The 24,386-nt window shown below is 46.3% G+C and overlaps 1 protein-coding gene across 4 annotated transcripts in view; it reads left to right on the forward strand.

The window, feature by feature from the left end:
• The window catches only part of nrxn2a (neurexin 2a), a 402,746-nt gene that overhangs the window by 42,450 nt on the left and 335,910 nt on the right, over positions 1-24,386 (forward strand). For all 4 annotated transcript variants that reach the window (XM_045690105.1, XM_045690104.1, XM_045690106.1 and 1 more), the window contains exon 2: positions 14,870-17,013. In XM_045690105.1, coding sequence (XP_045546061.1) covers positions 16,293-17,013 — 721 coding nt within the window. In that variant the 5' untranslated portion in view covers positions 14,870-16,292. The remainder of the gene's footprint in view (positions 1-14,869; positions 17,014-24,386) is intronic.

Raw genomic sequence — 24,386 nt, forward strand, 5'->3', positions numbered from 1 at the left:
CAGAGGCTTGGTCAGGTGGCCTGCAGCTCCACAGACAGGTGGATGGAAACTAACTCAATCTTTATGAATCTCTCTGGAGAGGCCAGGATGACAGTCCAGGTGAAAGGTTACCATAGGTTAGTTACTGGGGCTGGTATATTATGATTGGTAAAGTCTTCTGTAGATAGACCTCAAAGTGGGCCTCTTGATGTTGGCATACGTTATACACTGAGTGTACAAAACATTAGGAACACCTGCTCTTTCCATGACATAGACCAACCAGTTGAATCCCGGTGAAAGCTATGATCCGATATTGATGTCACTTGTTAAATCCACTTCAATCAGTGTAGATGAAGGGGAGGAGACAGGTTAAAGAAAGATTTCTAATCCTCAAGACAATTGAGACATGGATTGTGTATGTGTGCCATTCAGAGAGTGAATGGGCAAGACAAAAGATGTAAGTACCTTTGAACGTGGTATGTTAGTAGGTGCGAGACGGACCGGTTTGTGTCAAGAACTGCAATGCTGCTGGGTTTTTCACACTCAGCAGTTTCCTGTGTGTATCAAGAATGGTCCACCACCCAAATGACATCCAGCCAACTTGACACAACTGTGGGAAGCGTTGGGGTCAACATGGGCCAGCATCCCTGTGGAACGCTTTTGACCCCAAAGAATTGAGGCTCTTCTGAGGGCAAAAGGGGAAGGTGTTAGGATATTAGGAAGGTGTTCCTAATGTTTTGTACACTCAGTGTAGATATTGTATACAGTGTATGGGCAATGGGCAGAGGAATCTTTTGAGTTGTTAGGCTTGGAATGTACAGTGTTTGTTGTACCCAGCTGAAGTGATGCAGTGTTATGTCAGTTTGCTTTGGACTGTAAGTAGGTAAATATGAATGAAGAAGGCTGTAGTGGTGCTCTAATGTGACTGGCTGTGACACAGGAAGAAGGCTGTAGTGGTGCTCTAATGTGACTGGCTGTGACACAGGAAGAAGGCTGTAGTGGTGCTCTAATGTGACTGGCTGTGACACAGGAAGAAGGCTGTAGTGGTGCTCTAATGTGACTGGCTGTGACACAGGAAGAAGGCTGTAGTGGTGCTCTAATGTGACTGGCTGTGACACAGGAAGAAGGCTGTAGTGGTGCTCTAATGTGACTGGCTGTGACACAGGAAGAAGGCTGTAGTAGTGCTCTAATGTGACTGGCTGTGACACAGGAAGAAGGCTGTAGTAGTGCTCTAATGTGACTGGCTGTGACACAGGAAGAAGGCTGTGGTGGTGCTCTTATGTGACTGGCTGTGACACAGGAAGAAGGCTGTAGTGGTGCTCTATTGTGACTGGCTGTGACACAGGAAGAAGGCTGTAGTGGTGCTCTATTGTGACTGGCTGTGACACAGGAAGAAGGCTGTAGTGGTGCTCTATTGTGACTGGCTGTGACACAGGAAGAAGGCTGTAGTGGTGCTCTATTGTGACTGCCAAGGCAGCAGCTACTCTTCCTGGGGTCCGAACACATTATTAAGGCACTTACATCACACATAAAACAAAATATACAACAGTACATCATATAACATTATTACACCACTACATATCTACAATACAAAATGTATATTACTACCATAAAACAATATTACAATGTGTGTATGCATGTCTGTGTGTGTGTGTGTGTGTGTGTGTGTGTGTGTGTGTGTGTGTGTGTGTGTGTGTGTGTGTGTGTGTGTGTGTGTGTGTGTGTGTGTGTGTGTGTGTGTGTGTGTGTGTGTGTGTGTGTGTGTGTGTGTGTAGTGTCTGCGTTTGTTGATGGCATGACTAAGTTTGCTAATATTGCCAATGAAAAAAATAATTAAAGTAGTTGGTAATATCAGTGGGTTTTGAGATTCAGTGAATGATGGAGCTGAGTTTGCCTTTTGCTCAAAATGTAATTTAAGGTGCTCCAAAGCTTTTTTTAATATTATCTAATTTATCTTTGTTTCATAGTATAGTTTATTTTTATTCAGTTTAGTCACGTGATTTCTCAATTTGTAGTATGTTTGCCAATTGGTTGTGCAGCCAGACTTACATTGCATTCGGAAAGTATTCATACCCCATTTTGTGACATTATAGCCTTATTCTAAAATGGATAAGGCTATGAAATAAGTATTCAGACCCTTTGTTAAGTACTTTGTTGAAACACCTTCGGCAGCGATTACAGCCTTGAGTGTTCTTGGGTATGACGCTACAAGCTTGGCACACCTGCATTTGGGGAGTTTCTCCCATTCTTCTCTGCAGATCCTCTCAAGCTCTGTCAGGTTGGATGGGGAGCGTTGCTGCACAGCTATTTTCAGGTCTCTCCAGTGATGTTCGATCAAGTTCAGGTCCGGACTCTGGCTGGGCCACTCAAGGATATTCAGAGACTTGACCCAAAGCCACTCCTGCATCGTCTTGGCTGTGTGCTTTGGGTCATTGTCCTGTTGGAAGGTGAACCTTTGCCCCAGTCTGAGGTGCTGAGTGCTCTGGAGCAGGTTTTCATCAAGGATCTCTCTGTACTTTGCTCCATTCATCTTTCCCTCGATCCTGACTGGTCTCCCAGTCCCTGCCGCTGAACACCATCCCCACAGCATGATGCTGCTACCACCATGCTTCACCGTAGGGAAGGTGCCAGGTTTGCTCTACACATGGCGCTTGGCATTCAGGCCTAAGAGTTCAATCTTGGTTTCTTTAGGTGCCTTTTGGCAAACTCCAAGCGGGCTGTCATGTGCCTTTACTGAGGAGAGGCTTCCATCTGGCCACTCTACCATAAAGGCCTGATTGGTGGAGTGCTGCAGAGATGGTTGTCCATCTGGACAGTTCTCCCACCTCCACAGAGGAACTCTGGAGCTCTGTTAGAGTTACCATTGGGTTCTTGGTCACCTCCCTGACCAAGGCCCTTCTCCCCCGATTTCTCAGTTTGGCCGGGTGGCCAGCTCTAGGAAGAGTCTTTGTGGTTCCAAACTTCTTCCATTTAAGAATGATGGAGGCCACTGTGTTCTTGGACGTTCAATGCTGCAGACGTTTTATGGTGTCCTTCCCCAGATCTGTGCGTCGACACAATCCTGTCTCGGAGCTCTACGGCCAATTCCTTCAACCTCATGGCTTGATTTTTGCTCTGACATGCGCTGTCAACTGTGGGACCTTATATAGACAGGTGCGTGCCTTTCCAAATCATGTCCAATCAATTGAATGTACCACAGGTGTACTCCAATCAAGTTGTAGAAACATCTCAAGGATGATCAATGGAAACAGGATGCACCTGAGCTCAATTTCGAGTCTCATAGCAAAGGGTCTAAATACTTATGTAAATAAGGAATTTCTGGGGGTTTTTTGTAATACATTTGCAAACATTTCTAAAAACCTGTTTTTGCTTTGTCATTATGGGGTATTGTGTGTAGTTTGATGAGGAATGTTTTTATTTAATGCATTTTAAAGTAACCTAACAACATCTGGAAAAAGGGAAGACGTCTGAATATCATCAATCCAAGGGGATTTAACCGTTTTTACAGCCATTTTCTTAATTGGTTCATGCTTCATAAATGTGTCAATTGCAGTGTCTGGTTGCTCCTCATTACACACCACAGACCAGCAAATATTCTTTACATAATCAACATAGGAATCATTACAAAACTTATTGTATGACCTCTTATACACTATATTAGCCCCAGCCTTTGGAACTTTTGTAACAGTCTTCGTCGTCTGAAGAAGATGAATCATCGGACCAAAACGCAGCGTGGTAAGTGTTCATGATTATTTTAATAACTGAACACTAAAACAAAATTAACAAAGAGAATACTGAAACAGTTCCGTAAGGTGCAAACACTAAACAGAAATCAACTACCCACAGAAACCCTGTGGGAAAAGGCTACCTAAGTATGGTTCCCAATCAGAGACAACGATAGACAGCTGTCCCTGATTGAGAACCATACCCAGCCAAAACAAAGAAATACACAAAACATAGAAAAGGGCACATAGAATGCCCACCCTAGTCACACCCTGGCCTAACCAAAATAGAGAACAAAACCCTCTCTATGGCCAGGGCGTGACAGTACCCCCCCCCCCAAAGGTGCGGACTCCGGCCGCAAAACCTGACTCTAAAGGGGAGGGTCCGGGTGGGCCTTCTTTACGGTGGCGGCTCTGGTGCGAGACGTGGACCCTGCTCCACCTTAGGCTTGGCCCACTTAGGTGGCGCCTCTGGAGTGGGAACCCTCGCCGCCGACCCCGGATTGGGGACCCTCGCAGCGGGTCCTGGACAGGCGGGCGACTCTGGCAGCTCCGGACTGGAGGGCGACTCTGGCAGCTCCGGACAGGCGGGCGACTCTGGCAGCTCCGGACAGGCGGGCGACTCTGGCAGCTCCGGACAGGTGGGCGACTCTGGCAGCTCCGGACAGGCGGGCGACTCTGGCAGCTCCGGACAGGCGGGCACAGGACTCACCAGGCTGGGGAGACATGCAGGAGGCCCTGCTCTGGGAGCAGGCACAGGACTCACTAGGCTGGGGAGACATGCAGGAGGCCTGGCTCTGGGAGCAGGCACAGGACTCACCAGGCTGGGGAGACATGCAGGCGGCCTGGCTCTGGGAGCAGGCACAGGACTCACCAGGCTGGGGAGACCTACAGGAGGCCTGATCCGTGGAGGAGGCACAGGATAGATCGGGCTGTGGGGGAGCACTGGAGATCTGGTGCGTAGGCTTGACACCGCTCTTCCAGGCTGAATGCCCACTTTTGCCCGGCACGGGCGGAGCGCAGGCATAGGACGAACTGAGCCCTCCCAGCGCCCCGGAGACATAGTATGCAGAGCAGGCGCAGGATACCCTGGGACGAAACGACGCACTGGAGACCAGACGCGCTGAGCTGGCACAATCCGCCCTGGCTTGATGCCCACTCTTGCATGGCACTTGCGGGGGGCTGGCATATAGCGCACTGGCTATGAGCGCATACTGGAGACACCGTGCGCTTCACCGCATAACACGGTGCCTGACCAGTACCACGCTGCTTCCGGTAAGCACGGGGAGTTGGCTCAGGTCTATCGCCTGACTCCGCCAATCTCCCCGTGTGTCCCCCCACAAATTTTTTGGGGGGCTGCCTCTCGTGCCTGTTACGTTGCCTTGCCTCATATCGCCGCCTCTCCACTTTCGCTGCCTCTAGTTCCTCCTTCTGGCGGCGATATTCCCCAGCATGTTTCCAGGGTCCCTTTCCATCAAAAATCTCCTCCCAAGTCCAGGAGTCCTGAACCCTCTGCTCCTCTATACCACACTGCTTGGTCAGTTAGTGGTGGGTAGTTCTGTAACAGTCTTCGTCGTCTGAAGAAGATGATTCATCGGACCAAAACGCAGCGTGGTAAGTGTTCATGATTATTTTAATAACTGAACACTAAAACAAAATTAACAAAGAGAATACTGAAACCGTTCCGTAAGATGCAAACACTAAACAGAAATCAACTACCCACAGAAACCCTGTGGGAAAAGGCTACCTAAGTATGGTTCCCAATCAGAGACAACGATAGACAGCTGTCCCTGATTGAGAACCATACCCGGCCAAAACAAAGAAATACACAAAACATAGAAAAGGGCACATAAAATGCCCACCCTAGTCACACCCTGGCCTAACCAAAATAGAGAACCAAACCCTCTCAATGGCCAGGGCGTGACAACTTTGGTTATAGCAGATATGGCTACTATAGTGTGATGGTTACTGCTTTAAAGCACATTTCGGCAGCATAGGTAAAGATGTGATCAATACATGTTGATGATTTCATTCCTGTGCTGTTTGTAACTACCCTGGTAGGTTAACTGATAACCTGAACCAGGTTGCAGGCACTGGTTACAGTTTGAAGCTTTTTCTTGAGCTTTATGAAAACCCAGTCAATATTAAAATTACCCATAAAAATATACCTCTCTGTTGATATAAAATACATTATCAAGCATTTCACACACATTATCCAGATACTGACTTGGTGGTCTATAGCAGCTTCCCACAGGAATGGGCTTTAGGTGAGGCAGATGAACCTGTAGCCATATTACTTCAACAGAATTGAACATGAGATGAATCTCTAAGCAGGAATGTGGTTCTGAAAATAGACCCCAACACCGCCCACATTGGCATTTCTGTCTTTTCTGTATATGTTATAACCATGTATTGCTATCACTGTATCATCAAAGTTATTATCTAAGTGAGTTTTAGAGACAGTCAGTATATGAATGTTAATAGAAAGTTATTGATTTCATGAACTTTGTTTTTTAGGCTACATATGTTAATGTGGGCTATTTTTAGTACTTTCTGGGACACTTGATCATTTTTATTGCTTTACTGGGAGGCTTATCAGAGGTAGACATGACAATGCTATGTATGTTTGAGCTGATAATGTAGGGTGAGCTGCACACAGTGGACTTCCTACCAAGGCACACTGCCTCAGTGCTAACAGTATAACTCTGGTTCATCGGGACATGATTACTGAATACAATAGCTGTAGGATTGACAGAGGCATTCAGGGCATACATTAAGTTACTTACATTGTGTCTGCAAACACCCCTGGGACAATGTACATTTGCAGCAGCACTACGACAACTCAGCGACACAATGGTAGGGATTATCTGAGCTGTAGTCGTGCTTGAATGTGACTGGCCGTGACACAGGAAGAAGGCTGTACTGGTGCTCTAATGTGACTGGCTGTGACACAGATGCCATAATGAGTTAGTGCAGAGCCAGGGACTTGTGGAGCAGGTTTGGAAGTGTGTTCACAGCTGAGTCCTCTGGGCCAACACTGACTGTCTTCAAGAGTTATGGATATTTTTAACTCTGAGATATACATTATTTTGATTAGGTCTGTGGATGGCTGCTGGATATGTATTAGCCATGGATAATATCCTGATTTTAATGGGCATATCTATTATCTAAATAAGAGTGGATCTTATTCTTGGAGATAAAACAATGCCAAGTATTGCTGTAAAATAGGATTTGGCCACTACTAGCTTTTTCATCAAAGCTGCCTGTTTGAGGTCCCAGAAGATGCAGGCCAGTAGTAGGAGATCCTCTTTGCAATGTGTATAACACGTGAGCATTTGGAAGAATGCTGAAATAACCCCTCATCCCCTCCTCCACAGACTACACAACCCCTCATCCCCTCCTCCACAGACAACACTGCCCTTCATCCCCTCCTCCACACAGTACACTGCCCCGCATCCCCTCCTCCACAGACTACACTGGCCTTCATCCCCTCCACCACACAGTACACTGCCCCTCATCCCCTCCTCCACAGACTACACAACCCCTCATCCCCTCCTACACAGACTACACTGCCCTTCATCCCCTCCTCCACATAGTACACTGCCCCTCATCCCCTCCTCCACAGACTACACAACCCCTCATCCCCTCCTCCACAGACTACACTGCCCTTCATCCCCTCCACCACACAGTACACTGCCCCTCATCCCCTCCTCCACATAGTACACTGCCCCTCATCCCCTCCTCCACAGACTACACTGCCCTTCATCCCTTCCTCCACATAGTACACTGCCCCTCATCCCCTCCTCCACAGACTACACAACCCCTCATCCCCTCCACCACACACTACACTTGCCCCTCATCCCCTCCTCCACAAACTACACTGCCCCTCATCCCCTCCTCCACACACTACACTGCCCCGCATCCCCTCCTCCACAGACTACACTGCCCCTCATCCCCTCCTCCACAGACTACACTGCCCTTCATCCCCTCCACCACACAGTACACTGCCCCTCATCCCCTCCTCCACAGACTACACTGCCCTTCATCCTCTCCTCCACACAGTACACTGCCCCGCATCCCCTCCTCCACAGACTACACTGCCCCTCACCCCCTCCTGCACAGACTACACTGCCCCTCATCCCCTCCTCCACAGACTACACAACCCCTCATCCCCTCCTCCACATAGTACACTGCCCCGCAACCCATCCTCCACAACTTACACACTGGCCTTCACCCCCTCCTCCACAGACTACACTGCCCCGCATCCCCTCCTCCACAGACTACACTGCCCTTCATCCCCTCCACCACACAGTACACTGCCCCTCATCCCCTCCTCCACAGACTACACAGCCCCTCATCCTCTCCTCCACAGACTACACTGCCCTTCATCCTCTCCTCCACACGGTACACTGCCCCGCATCCCCTCCTCCACAGACTACACTGCCCTTCATCCCCTCCACCCCACACTACACTGCCCCTCATCCCCTCCTCCACAGACTACACAACCCCTCATCCCCTCCTCCACATAGTACACTGCCCCGCAACCCATCCTCCACAACTTACACACTGGCCTTCACCCCCTCCTCCACAGACTACACTGCCCCGCATCCCCTCCTCCACAGACTACACTGCCCCTCATCCCCTCCACCACACAGTACACTGCCCCTCATCCCCTCCTCCACAGACTACACAACCCCTCATCCCCTCCTCCACAGACTACACTGCCCTTCATCCCCTCCTCCACATAGTACACTGCCCCGCATCCCCTCCTCCACAGACTACACTGCCCTTCATCCCCTCCACCACACAGTACACTGCCCCTCATCCCCTCCTCCACAGACTACACAGCCCCTCATCCTCTCCTCCACAGACTACACTGCCCTTCATCCCCTCCTCCACACAGTACACTGCCCCACATCCCCTCCTCCACAGACTACACTGCCCTTCATCCCCTCCACCACACACTACACTGCCCCTCATCCCCTCCTCCACAGACTACACAACCCCTCATCCCCTCCTCCACAGACTACACTGCCCCTCATCCCCTCCTCCACACAGTACACTGCCCCGCATCCCCTCCTCCACAGACTACACTGCCCCTCATCCCCTCCTCCACAGACTACACTGCCCTTCATCCCCTCCTCCACACAGTACACTGCCCCGCATCCCCTCCTCCACAGACTACACTGCCCTTCATCCCCTCCACCACACAGTACACTGCCCCTCATCCCCTCCTCCACAGACTACACAACCCCTCATCCCCTCCTCCACAGACTACACTGCCCTTCATCCCCTCCTCCACATAGTACACTGCCCCGCATCCCCTCCTCCACAGACTACACTGCCCTTCATCCCCTCCACCACACAGTACACTGCCCCTCATCCCCTCCTCCACAGACTACACAGCCCCTCATCCTCTCCTCCACAGACTACACTGCCCTTCATCCCCTCCTCCACACAGTACACTGCCCCGCATCCCCTCCTCCACAGACTACACTGCCCTTCATCCCCTCCACCACACACTACACTGCCCCTCATCCCCTCCTCCACAGACTACACTGCCCCTCATCCCCTCCTCCACACACTACACTGCCCCTCATCCCCTCCTCCACAGACTACACTGCCCCTCATCCCCTCCTCCACACACTACACTGCCCCTCATCCCCTCCTCCAGAGACTACACTGCCCCTCACCCCCTCCTCCACACACTACACTGCCCTCATCCCCTCCTCCACAGACTACACTGCCCCTCATCCCCTCCTCCACACACTACACTGCCCCTCATCCCCTCCTCCACAGACTACACAACCCCTCATCCCCTCCTCCACAGACTACACTGCCCCTCACCCCCTCCTCCACAGACTACACTGCCCCTCATCCCCTCCTCCACACACTACACTGCCCCTCATCCCCTCCTCCACACACTACACTGCCCCTCAGCCCCTCCTCCACAGACTACACTGCCCCTCACCCCCTCCTCCACAGACTACTCTGCACCTCACTCCCTCCTCCACAGACTACACTGCCCCTCATCCCCTCCTCCACAGACTACACTGCCCCTCATCCCCTCCTCCACAGACTACACTGCCCCTCACCCCCTCCTCCACACACTACACTGCCCCTCATCCCCTCCTCCACACACTACACTGCCCCTCACCCCCTCCTCCACAGACTACACTGCCCCTCATGCCCTCTTCCCCTCACTACACTGCCCCTCATCCTCACCTCCACAGACTACACTGCCCCTCATCCCCTCCTCCACACACTACACTGCCCCTCATCCCCTCCTCCACAGACTACACTGCCCCTCACGCCCTCCTCCACAGACTACACTGCCCCTCACTCCCTCCTCCGCAGACTACACTGTCCCTCATCCCCTCCTCCACAGACTACACTGCCCCTCATCCCCTCATCCCCTCCTCCACACACTACACTGCCCCTCAGCCCCTCCTCCACAGACTACACTGCCCCTCACCCCCTCCTCCACAGACTACTCTGCACCTCACTCCCTCCTCCACAGACTACACTGCCCCTCATCCCCTCCTCCACAGACTACACTGCCCCTCATCCCCTCCTCCACAGACTACACTGCCCCTCACCCCCTCCTCCACACACTACACTGTCGCTCATCCCCTCCTCCACACACTACACTGCTCCTCATCCCCTCCTCCACACACTACACTGCCCCTCATCCCCTCCTCCACAGACTACACTGCTCCTCATCCCCTCCTCCACAGACTACACTGCCCCTCATCCCCTCCTCCACAGACTACACTGCCCCTCATCCCCTCCTCCACACAGTACACTGCCCTTCATCCCTTCCTCCACACACTACACTGCCCCTCATCCCCTCCTCCACAGACTACACTGCCCCTCATCCCTTCTTCCACACACTACACTGCCCCTCATCCCCTCCCCCACACACTACACTGCCCCCATCCCCTCCCCCACACACTACACTGCCCCTCATCCCCTCCTCCACACACTACACTGCCCCTCACCCCCTCCTCCACACACTTCACTGTCGCTCATCCCCTCCTCCACACACTACACTGCCTCTCATCCCCTCTTCCATACTCTACACTGTCACTCATCCCCTCCTCCACACACTACACTGCCCCTCATCCCCTCCTCCACACACTACACTGCCCCTCATCCCCTCCTCCACACACTACACTGCCCCTCATCCCCTCCTCCACAGACTACACTGCTCCTCATCCCCTCCTCCACAGACTACACTGCCCCTCATCCCCTCCTCCACAGACTACACTGCCCCTCATCCCCTCCTCCACACAGTACACTGCCCTTCATCCCTTCCTCCACACACTACACTGCCCCTCATCCCCTCCTCCACAGACTACACTGCCCCTCATCCCCTCTTCCACACACTACACTGCCCCTCATCCCCTCCCCCACACACTACACTGCACCCATCCCCTCCCCCACACACTACACTGCCCCTCATCCCCTCCTCCACACACTACACTGCCCCTCACCCCCTCCTCCACACACTTCACTGTCGCTCATCCCCTCCTCCACACACTACACTGCCTCTCATCCCCTCTTCCATACTCTACACTGTCACTCATCCCCTCCTCCATACACTCCAACAAATAAAATCCAGATATAAGCCTTAATCTTTCTCCATTGGAGCTGTGAAACCCCCAGGCTGCCTCTGAAATGGCACCCTATTCCCCTTATAATGAACTATGCCATTTCAGATGCAGCCCTGGCTCCCCACCATCACCCAGCCTCCTGTATGTTCAGTGAGTTAGTGAGCCCTGATGCAACACTGGAGTCAGAGGCAACGTTCAGAATTGAAGGGCAGGGGAGAGGGCTGCTCTGTACCTGCATCGCACCACTCTGACACATCTGAAAGGATAGCTGCCCTTTCCTCCCAACACAGCCACAGTCCGAGTGAGGGAGAGGGAGAGAAATATGATTCACTGTATTCAGACTGTATTCAGACACATAGAGTGGGTTGGCAGGACAATGATTTGTCTTTGTATTCCTGCTAGGTCATTTAACATTCCCTTGCACAAAAGGTTGTTTGTGTGATATGAATTGTTAATGAGCTCAAGTTTTTTAATCCTTTTATAATTGTTGGTGTTATAAATGCCACTCGTAAATGTAGTTAAGTCTGCTCTCTGGTGTCTGATAGATCATTTGCATTAGTGCTGCATTGCAACATGTTATCCAGCCTGTCCTCACACCTCTCCTCTCAGAGACGGAGAATTATCCAGCTCAAAGCCGGTCTGGAGAGGATCTTCCCTGGACTGTAAAAGGAACAGGTTGGGCACATTACTTTCCGCTGTTTTCTCCACACATAGCTTTCTGCCCTCTAAGCCCCAGCTTCGTCCCTGTTGTCTAGCTAGGAGGAGAGATGTTTGATGGTGCTGGGCTTCGTGCTTGGTCTGATTTGGAGCCTTCTGTGTGGAGATACCTCAGGCTAGCAACAAGTAAATATTGTTTTATATCCATAACATAACAAATGCAAGGGATTGTTGTTGTGTTGGTTTCAGTCCTTCTGCTGTAACCCCTATCTGCACTCTCTTTCTTTGTTCAGTGTCTTTGATTCTGCAATCAATTGGTATCAATGACCTCTGTTTTTGATTTGGGTGTGTTACCAAGTTATTTGTAGATAAATAAACTGAGGCGGTCACAAGGCCTTTTATTTTTTCAAGCGACGATTCAACATGCAAGGGTCCTGGGCTGTTTCATTGTCCTCAAGAGCTGTGAGATTTGTGTTCCGCAGGACATAATGCCTCCGTCCAAACTGGCCACAGCAATTCAGCAGGTAATCCAAAGGCAATTCGCTTCTTTGATTCTGCAGTGGCTTTCCTGGAGGCAGACATACACTGATTTGTCTGAAAAGACATGCAGTCTTTAGCACTTTCTGGTTTGGTTGATGAGAGAGGTGAATAGGCCTGTTTTTAATGAAGAGGATTTGGTTCAGTTTATTAGATGGAGCAGTGAGGGGAACTTGGAACTACGGCATCACGCTGACTTATTGACTATAATTGTGTTAATTGAAAGTGGGTATTTTTTTATTATATTAAAGGAGCAATCTGCAGTTGCTACATCCATTGTTGCACTTATAAATGAATGATATGTACCCATTAATTATTGAAGAATATAATGTATAAATGCCTCATGAGCTTAGTTCAACTGTCGTACCCCATCAGAACCTGAAATATAAACTTATTTTACTCCAATGTTTGTAAACAAAGTAAATGTAAACAAACACGAAATAGCTTCAAAACATGGTTAACTTTACATTTCATATCATGGATGTTGAGTCATATTTCTATGAACTTGAGAGTGTTTACATTTGTCCAGCCCCAACCTTCAGCTTTTTCCTGAAACAATAAGGACAGGGAAAACAGTTTGTTATTGTGTGTACTGTTCTCAGCAGTTGTTTTCATGTTGATATTGTCATTTTGGTGCATACATGAAAGGGGAATGTTTCACCTTCCTCTTTTTATCTATTTCTTAACAGATAACTGACGGGCATTGACTGTTATTCTCATTTATGCAAGAGAATTGCTGTTGGAATTTCCATTTAAGGACACAGAAGCACTGGAAAGTGACAACAGCAGGGCCATCCTGATGAAGCTAATCTGAGAGCACTGTAAATTTTAGACTTTCTCCCTTATGTCACCCAGTGTTTCTGACGTTTGAGAAAAGTAACAGCACACAATGGTAATCTTGCTAAAAATACATTTCATATCTGATTAGATGCACCAAAATGAACACAGCAATCTGCTCTCTCTCCCCTCTCTCGCTGTCTCTTTCGTCTCTCTCTCGGTCTTTCTCTTTCTCTCTCTCCGTCAACATACTATCCATAGTGATATCAACGAAGCTTCCAAACCCTATTGACATGATCGAGAAGGCCAGAGTCTCATCCTACCCTCCAAGCCTCCATTGCTCTCTAACTAAAGCAACCTTTCCTCCCGTGCCTCTCTGGGTTCTCTTCTGTGTCTGCCGGAGGACTAATAAATAATGCATTGCAATAGTAAAGTCTCGCTCTCTCTCTCTCTCTCTCTCTCTCTCTCTCTCTCTCTCACTCACTCTTCTTTTCTTTCTTTTTATGTGTCATATTTTAATAATTTGTTTTAATGTCATTATTTCATTATTTGATTTACATAGCTTCAGAACATAAAAAAACATACATGTATATAATAACATGTGTTATTATATACTCAACAAAAATGTAGACGCAAAATGCAACAATTTCAAAGATTTTACAGAGTTACAGTTCATATGAGGAACTTAGTCAATTTAAATAAATGCATCAGGTCCTAATCTATGGTTTTCACATGACTGGGAATACAGATATGCATCTGTTGGTCACAGATACCTTAAAAAAAAATGGGCCTCACAATTGGCCTCAGGATCTCATCACGGTACTTCTGTCCATTCAAATTGCCATAGATGAAATGCAATTGTGTACATTGTCCATAGTTTATGCCTGCTCATGCCTTAACCCCACCGTCACCATGTGGCACTGTGTTCACAACAGTGACATCAGGAAACCGCTCGCCCACACAACGCCATACACGTGGTCTGCGGTTGTGAGGCCGGTTGGAAGTACTGCCAAATTTTCTAGGCGGCTTATAGTAAAGAAATGAACATTAAATTATCCCTCAACAGCTCTGGTGGACATTCCTGCCATGACAATTGCACACTTCCTCAAACTTGCACCATCTGTGACGTTGTGTTGTGTGACAAAAAATTCACATTTTGGCGTCCTTTTATTGTCCCCATCACAAGGTGCACCTGTGTAATGATCATGCTGTTTAATCAGCTTCTTGATATGCCACACCTGTTACTGAGAAATGCTCAGTAACAGGGATGTAAACAAATTTGTGCACAAAATTTGAGAGAAATAAGCTTTTTGTGCGTATGGAACATTTCTGGGATATTTTATTTCAGCTCATGAAACATGAGACCAACACTTTACATGTTGCATTTATATTTTTGTTCAGTGTAGAATGATAAAGCTTCAATTTTTATAATGTATTATGTTATGTCATTATTTTGGTTATATTATTACGTAACTTCAGTAGATTAGAAAGCTCCAGCTGCAGGAGTTTTAATATGATGCTAAGCTGTCAATTATCTTTTATTTCTCTCCAAATAACATAGTCTTCTTGTGTGTGTTCCAGAGCAATGGGACACTGAGGAAGATGGCGCTTGCACCTGTTTCTGCTTGGCTCTGTGCCTAGCTAACTCCTGGAGACTGGACTGGACTGGACTGCTGCTGGAAGGAGGCCAGGATATTTGGTTGATGAGGGAGGGGGAGAGGAACAGAGAACCTTGAATTAGTTCTGTTGTTTTTTTTCTGACCCAACTACCTCACTTCAACATTCTGCAACAATCACCACTTCACTTGGTTTTGTAAATGTACTAGTTCCTAGACTCCTAAACGTATGGGCTAGGTCCTAGATTCCTAAAACTATGCTATGTGCTATTTCTTAGATTCCTAAACCTATGCTATGTGCTATTTCCTAGATTCCTAAACCTATGCTATGTGCTATTTCCTAGATTCCTAAACCTATGCTATGTGCTATTTCCTAGATTCCTAAACCTAGGCTATGTGCTTGTTGCTAGATTCCTAAACCTAGGCTATGTGCTAGTTCCTAGATTCCTAAACCTAGGCTATATGCTAGTTCCTAGATTCCTAAACCTAGGTTATATGCTAGTTCCTAGATTCCTAAACCTAGGCTATTTGCTAGTTCCTAGATTACTAAACCTAGGCTATCTGCTAGTTCCTAGATTCCTAAACCTAGGCTATCTGCTAGTTCCTAGATTCCTAAACCTAGGCTATATGCTAGTTCCTAGATTCCTAAGTGTGGGCTACAGTATGTGCTAGTTCCTAGATTCTTAAATGTTTGTGCTCCTTCCTAAATTCCTAAGTGTAGGCTACAGTATGTGCTAGTTCCTAGATTCTTAAATGTTTGTGCTCCTTCCTAAATTCCTAAGTGTAGGCTACAGTATGTGCTAGTTCCTAGATTCTTAAATGTTTGTGCTCCTTCCTAAATTCCTAAGTGTAGGGTACAGTATGTGCTAGTTCCTAGATTCTTAAATGTTTGTGCTCCTTCCTAAATTCCTAAGTGTAGGGTACAGTATGTGCTAGTTCCTAGATTCTTAAATTTTGTGCTCCTTCCTAAATTCCTAAGTGTAGGCTACAGTATGTGCTAGTTCCTAGATTCTTAAATGTTTGTGCTCCTTCCTAAATTCCTAAGTGTAGGCTACAGTATGTGCTAGTTCCTAGATTCTTAAATGTTTAGTGCTAGTTCCTAGATTCCAAATCATATGGATTCTATGAAATCCCCAGAACGTTATTGTAGCCGGTTCTCTGGATAATAGGTGACACAATTCCCAAATTTTTCCACTCAATGGAGAGGCTAAGAAGAGAATCAGGATAGAGAGGCAAAGCTAAAGAGAAGAATTTGAATCATAGTATTGCTGTACACTTTAGGGAAAACACAACAACAGTGTAGACTGGAGATCATTTCGGCCTCTCTCAGCAGTAGTGGATTAAAAGCAACGAGACCTAGTTGGAGGGATTAGGGTCAGAAGAGGAAGATGATAAGCAGCCAGGGGAGGTGTGAAGTTCGGGCCGTGTGGGCCCTGCTATTGACTGGGCTGCTGTTCACAGTCATGGCCACGGCCTTGGAGTACGAGGGAGTCCCTGGTCAGTGGGCGCGGTACGGCCGCTGGGAAGCCAAGGCCACAGGCCAGCTGAGCTTCGCTCTGAAGACCAACATCAGCAAGGCCCTGGTGCTCTACCTGGACGACGGAGGGAACTGTGACTTCCTGGAGCTTCTGATCTCAGACGGCCGGCTGCATCTTCGCTTCACCATCCACTGTGCAGAGCCGGCCTCCCTGCACACGGAGACTCATGTCAACGACCAGCGCTGGCACCGCGTGCTGCTCACCCGTAACTACAAAGAGACCAGCCTGGTGGTGGACAATGAGGACAAGGTGGCCGAGGTCAAGTCCAAGAGGAGTGAGATGGTGGTGGCCAGTGACCTTTATGTAGGCGGCATTTCTCCAGATGTTCGCCTATCTGCCCTCACGTCCAGCACCGTCAAATACGAGCCACCCTTCCAGGGCCTGATCACCAACCTAAAGCTGGGGGAGACCCTCCCCGTGCTCCTGGATGGCCAGAGTGTTCAGAATGATTTGGAATACCTGTGCATTAAACAGAACCCCTGCAACAACAGAGGCCTATGCTCCATCCACCAGGGAGAGGTCCTCTGTGACTGCACCGACACTGGATACAAGGGAAAGTACTGCCATGAAGGTGAGCCAAATACAAAATGAGCTGAATGAGTTATTGGAAAGGGCCTGTTTTTCCATTTGAATGCCTTAGTAAAACTGATTGCTTTGTGAAGTTAAATGATGGTTTTTGAGGGATTCCTTCTGGGTTTACTTGTAATTCTGAGCCATTATCTGAACAGATTTTCATTTTAATAAATTATTTGTGGGAGAGTTGTGTTTATCTACATTTCAGCACAGCTTGACGCTCTGTTTCTGAATGCTTATGGGGTTTGACTGAGATTGTTGGATAGGCGGATGAATATGATGACGTTTCGTCTGAGTTTAGCTAGGCCCACGTAACTCATTTGTGGATGACTGTTTCATGGCTAAAGGGAAATAAGCAAATCTACAAGCCTCCACCCAGACATTTTGTTCTACTGCTACCACTCACATATACTGCAGGGTGGAAACCTCACGCTAGTAGAAGTCACCTACTGAGTGTAAGGGAATGTTTTCATAGAAGTAAAAAGTTGACTTGTTCTGATCAATTCAGAATGTCAATTAATATTATGTCATTTCATAATGGCGTTACCATTCATCATTCTAAAACTATGCTGTTACCTGATACTAGATATTTGCTACCATAGGAAAAGAATACTGTAGCTTATTGCAACATAATGACATTTCAGCAATTAGGCTGGTTGCTCACCTCAGAGTCATCAATACACCCAGGGCTAACTGGTTCCATGCTCAAGTATAACATGGCCACGGCTGTCATCCACTGCCTGCATCAGGTTTAAACCCTTCCCCCACTACCTCCACACTTCCCTTTGTGTTCTGATTCACAGAGGAGGGCTTCTGTGTGAGCTGATACTGCACCTTTTTTTATTTCTAAATAGGGACATACAGTAGAATACCAATGTGGTGTCACACTTTGACTGCAGACAATATTGGTCACCTAGAATATAAAATCAGGCAAGCCAAAAGCTCTGAGAGAGAGAGAAAGAGATAAAAGATAAGAATACATGATAAAAAATATGACTTATAAGAAATGTACAAATAATACATTTGTGACCGACCGGCTCAATTCGGTCTTCCGTAGCAAAATTTGAAATTGTGTTTTTTTCATTGGATAAAAGTAGAGACTCGGAGCTAGAAAATGCATACAATACAGTTGAGGAACAATGGGAAAGTATTTCTGCTTTGAAAGTTAAGAAACTTGTAACCTCACTTTTGAGAAAATTGCCTTTGAATGTTTTTGTACACCTACTGGAGACCTCTTCTTTGTCTACACCCATTCAGCATCGTTCACACCCTCTTAAGCTTTAGCCGCACCCATATCTTTAAGGGTTGATCCGAGTGTTCTGGCCTAACAACAGCATTCAAGCACCCAAGCTAGCCGGCTAGCTAGCTTGATAGCTACTTCCTGACACAAATGAGAGAACAGCTCACTCTGACCATTTTACTCCCCCTAACAGAGCTGGTTAGGCTGTGTTTCTGTTATCCAGAGCGTTGGTGACGGCAACTGTGCTGCTGGCAACAATTTACACTTTTTTGCCAACGTTTACTGACACCGGACATATTCAACGGGTTTTGAGCATTCGTAAATTTGTCAGTTACTCTGCGCTCTAGCACACTCAGATGAGAGTGCTCTGAAATCGGAGTAGATAGCGAATTTACCAGCTACGTCTAACAGTTGTCGCAGTGACATCATTAACATTCTATTGAAACGGTTACTTGCATAGTAGAGTCTTTTGTTAAGACATGTAGCTAGCTAACTAAACAATGAACCATAATCCCAACTCATAATGTTACTACCCTTCATGAATCTGCAGGTAGCTAACCAACCAGGTTCAATGTTAGCTAGGCTATAACTAGCAAAGCAAAGGGCTTTGAGATACGAATAATATTACTACACAGATCATACACGTAATGTTAGCTAGCTGACCTAACAACAGCAGTCAAGCACCCAAGCTAACTGGCTAACGTTGGCTAGCTTGCTAGCTACTTCCAGACACAAATGAGAAAAGAGCTCACTCTGACCATTTTACTCGCCCTATTAAAATGGATACTTGCATAGTGGAGTCTTTTATTAATACATGTAGCTAGCTAAACAAGGAACCATAATCCCAACTCATGACGTTACTACCATGGATGAATCTGCAGGTAGCTAACCAACCAGGTTCAACATTAGCTAGCTATCATTAGGCTATAACAAGCAAAGCAAATGCTTCTGAAATACGAATAATATTACTACACAGATCATACACGTAACGTTAGCTAGCGATCCAACCAGCTAATGTTAACTAGCTAGCTAACAGTACACTTAACTTGAAATGAAAACGACTTTCTGACAAAATCAGAAACGTGTAATATCTGAAAATATAGCTAGCTAGACTATTTTACCCATATACATGGATGGACGCTTCTCCCTCTCTCACGGATGCCATGGTTGCCATTAGTTTGAAGACGTAATCCAGAGACAGGTGTTTTCTCCATCTCCTTAGCTATCATACTCTAATTCCACTGATTTTCAACAGTCCTCCAGAGAGTGGAGAGAAACACTTATGCAGTTCTACTATGCGATATATATATTTTTAAATGCTGCGTTAGAGACGATTACCTACACATACTGACCAGCTCAAATGGATCGAAGCGTGCTAAATGGCAGACCAATCTGAATTCATCTCTCTGCATGTCCAGCCCACTCATTATCTCAGCCAATCATGGCTAGCGGGAAGGTTGCTGACTTTTTCTGTGGTTAAACCAACTAGGCTCGTAATTTGACAATTTTATTCATATTTACAGATGGCATACAAGTTTGTTAAGGGACATGAAAGTTCACATGTTCCAGAAGGTATTTCTGCCAAAAAAACATATTTAGATTTTTTTTTTAAAGTAGGACATACTCCAAGTTTCCTGAAACAAGTCACATATAGTTACAGTTGAAGTCAGAAGTTTACATACACCTCCGTTTTTTTTTACAATTCCTGACATTTAATCCAAGTAAAAATTCCCTGTTTTAGGTCAGTTAGGATCACCACGTTATTTTAAGAATGTAAAATGTCAGAATAATAGTAGAGAGAATGATGTATTTCAGCTTTTATTTCTTTCATCACATTCCCAGTGGGTCAGAAGTTTACATAGACTAAATTAGTATTTGGTAGCATTGTCTTTAAATTGTTTCACTGGGGTCAAACGTTTCGGGTAGCCTTCCACAAGCTTCCCACAATAAGTAGGGTGAATTTTGGTCCATTCCTCTTGACAGAGCTGGTGTAACTGAGTCAGGTTTGTAGGCCTCCTTGCTCGCACACGCTTTTTAAGTTCTGCACACAAATTTTCTATAGGATTTGTTGTCCTTAAACCATTTTGCATTCCTCATAAGGCCATCTATTTTGTGAAGTGCACCAGTCCCTCCTGCAGCAAAGCACCCCCACAACATGATGCTGCCACCCCTGTGCTTCACGTTTGAGATGGTGTTCTTCGGCTTGCAAGCAAGCCCCTTTTTCCTCCAAACATAACAATGGTCATTATGGCCAAACAGTTCTATTTTTGTTTCATCAAACCAGAAGACATTTCTCCAACAAGTACGATCTTTGTCCCCATGTGCAGTTGCAAACCGTAGTCTGGCTTTTTTATGGCGGTTTTGGAGCAGTGGCTTCTTCCTTGCTGATCAGCCTGTCAGGTTATGTTGATGTAGGACTCATTTTACTGTGGCTATAGATACTTTTGTACCTGTTTCCTCCAGCATCTTCACAAGATCCTTTGCTGTTCTTCTGGGATTGATTTTCACTTTTCGCACCAAAGTACGTTCATCTCTAGGAGACAGAACGCGTCTCCTTTCTGAGTGGTATGACGGCTGCGTGGTCCCATGGTATTTATACTTGCGTAGTATTGCTTGTACAGATGAACGTGGTACCTTCAGGCATTTGGAAATTGCTCCCAAGGATGAACCAGACTTGTGGAGGTCTACAATATTTTTCCTGAGTTCTTGGCTGATTTCTTTTGATTTTCCCATGATGTCAAGCAAAGAGGCAATGAGTTTGAAGGTAGGCCTTGAAATACATCCACAGGTACACCTCCAATTGTCTCAAATTATGTCCGTTAGCCTATCAGAAACTTCTGAAGCCATGACATAATTTTCTGTAATTTTCCAAGCTGTTTAAAGATACAGTCAACTTAGTGTATGTAAACTTCTGACCCACTGGAATTGTGATACAGTGAATTATAAGTGAAATAATCTGTCTGTAAACAATTGTTGGAAAAATGACTTGTGTCATGCACAAAGTAAATGTCCTAACCGACTTGCCAAAACTATAGTTTGTTAACAAGAAATTTGTGGAGTGGTTGAAAAACAAGTTTTAATGACTCCAACCTAAGTGGAAGTAAAATTCCGACTTCAACTGTATCTGCTGAATTCCGACAGAGCGCAAAGGGGCAAAGATTTTGAATTTGTAGCCATTCCAAGACCACGCATCTGTCAAGAAATCACATTGCCACGTGGTCAGTACAGAGCCTCATTGGCCCAGTCATCTCTCTCAGGTGTATCTGGACTACCTTTTAACCCCAGAGCCAAGAGGAGCATCAAAGTCGATTACAGCGCTCCTCACCAGAGAGGAGAATTAGGCCATAAATCAGTCTGCTGTACGCACGTCTCCCTCTGACACACGCCTCATTTGCCAGCCAATCCAGGGAATGGGAATACACTCATGTACTCTGATGCAAAGACATGGAGAATCTGTAGGCCTGCTCTGCTCCCATTCAAATCAAATCATTCTGCTATCCATCCCTCTCTGATGCACTGCTGGCCTTGCCCTACTGACATTTGAAACCATTTTGTGGCTCCTGACATGGAAGCTATGTAGGAAACTATTTTGTATTTTTTACAGTGCCTATTATTTAGTGTTCATACCCCTTGACTTATCCCACATGTTGTGTTATAGCCTGAATTCAAAATGTATTTATATATGGTTTTCTCAACCATCTACACACAATGCCCCATAATGACAAAGAGAAAACATGTTTTACAATTTTTTTCTCTCACATTTATTGAAAATGAAATACAGAAATATCTCATTTACATAAGTATTCACACCCCTGACTGAATACTTTGTAGAAGCACCTTTGGCAGAGATTACAGCTTTGAGTCGTTTTTGGGTATGTCTGTATCAGCTTTGAGTCGTTTTGGGTATGTCTGTGTCGTGACGTTGTATTAGTTAATGTGACGACTGCTGCTCATCGAATGATTAACGGTTTATAATTGTGTGATTAAATGAATTAAGCAATGAATCAAGCAATTATTAACTCATTAACCTGGGGCACCATGGGAAAATTATTTTGATTGAGTTTCTATTTCCCAAATTAACTCAAAGGATATCAGAATATCGATTTTACAACAGTCGCTAAATTAATCAACCTCTTGTCTCATGTCTGAACGTCGCATAATCCGGGAATCTGCACGAACCCGGGCTACACCAATGAGTTTACCATAGTTGATTATTTATTTACTAGCAAGCTAAAATGATGATAAAAATACACATACACAAAACACAGTCTAGGCTATTGATTAGGACTTAGTATAACGGGCCAACACACTATGGCACGTGTTACCCAAAATGGGGATTTAAAAGAGAGAGAAACAAAGAAAGTACACGAGAGAAATATACATTTTGGTTCATTTGTCAGCCATGCTTATTTAAACCTAGCCTTGCCCCGAACTGCCGCTCTTATGGGTCAGAATATAATGATGTAATTACGTGTTGGAGGTCTCAGGTGGGAAGCTCCGCGTGGGTCGTTTAGGCTTCTCAATGACGCACTTCTCCGGCGCAACTCTCTGGTGGTCCTCACGATGTCAGTGTCCTTCTTGGCTTAGTGGTCTGATCCCTCGCCCTTGATCTGAAAGCGGTCTTCTGAGGACAGACAGCTCTGTAGCTCAGAGCTCACAGCTTAGGACTCGAACGGTGTAGATACCACGATTCAATGGAGAGTGGAGGCTGGGTGGTTCGGCTTGAATTCACCCGCTTAGACACAGCTACTCGTCCGTAGCTCGTGTAGAAAAAGATTTCTTCGTCTTCAACCTTGTGTTTCGTTTTGGGGTTCGTTGACTTTGTTAGACCTTCGCTGCAGCTTGGGGTCACTTAGTCTGCTATGTTAATTCTTCACTCTCCTGTCTTATACCCTCGGGTCAGAAGTGGGCGTAACCGCCTTTAGGGCAATTCTCTGGGCGTACCAAGTTAAGGGACAAGGCCTAGATTTGACTAAAATCCCATTTTAGACACTAACTTCACATTTCATCCTTACCAAAACATTCTCTTTGATTTGGATATTTTCCACACAACGTACAATGTATAAACATCAGGCATATACTGGGAAAACTCTTAAAGGTACAATGTTTTCATAATAACGTCATCTCTTAACCTTTAATAACAATACAAAAGTTACATACATTTTCATATTCCACCTCTCGTCATGACCACCATTGTGGCTGACGGAAACCATTGTTCCAAAGTCCCTTTATTGCATGTTTAATGTTCTGATGCCAGTTCTCCATTGTGAGGACAAAGGAATTTCTCTGTGGCCTAAGGTTTATTATGGGCGTGAGGGGTCATAATACCCCCACATCTTCAGACCCCTAGATCTCTCCTCCTCTGTTGGGGGTTTGGGAGATAATCTGTAGGGTGGTGGTCTCCTGTACCCTGACCTGATCCGGACAGTCATGACATCTGTATCAGCTTTGAGTCGTTTTGGGTACGTCTGTATCAGCTTTGAGTCGTTTTGGCTATGTCTGTATCAGCTTTGAGTCGTTTTGGGTATGTCTGTATCAGTTTGGAGTCGTTTTGGGTATGTCTGTATCAGCTTTGCACATCTGGATTTTGGGATTTTCTCCTTTTCTTCCTTGCAGAGTTTCACAAGCTCTGTTAAATTAGATGGGGAGTGGCGGTGAACAGCAATCTTTAAGTCTTTCCACAGATTTTCAATGGTATTCAAGTCTGGGCTTTCGCTGACGGGGGATGAGCTGTGCCTGGTTTTCTCTAAACATAGTGCTTTTGCATTCAGGCCAAAGAGTTAATTTTTTTGTCTCATCAGACCACATAATCTTTTGCCTTATGCTCTCAGTCTGTCATGTGCCTATTTGCAAACTCCAGTTGTGCTGTCATTTTGTCACGTCCTGACCAGTAAAAGGGGTTGTTTGTTATTGTAGTTTGGTCAGGGCGTGGCAGGGGGTGTTTGTTTAGTGTGTTTCGGTTTTTTTTTGCCAATGTTCTATGTTAGTATATTTCTATGTCTGTGTCTATTTAGTCTATTTCTATGTTCAGGATTTTGGTTTGGCCTTCAATTAGAAGCAGCTGTTCTTCGTTGCTTTTAATTGGAGGCTATATTTAAGTAAGGGGTTTTTGTCACTGTGTTTGTGGGTAG

This window comes from Salmo salar, chromosome ssa11 (genome assembly GCF_905237065.1).
Source record: "Salmo salar chromosome ssa11, Ssal_v3.1, whole genome shotgun sequence".
NCBI lineage: Eukaryota > Metazoa > Chordata > Actinopteri > Salmoniformes > Salmonidae > Salmo > Salmo salar.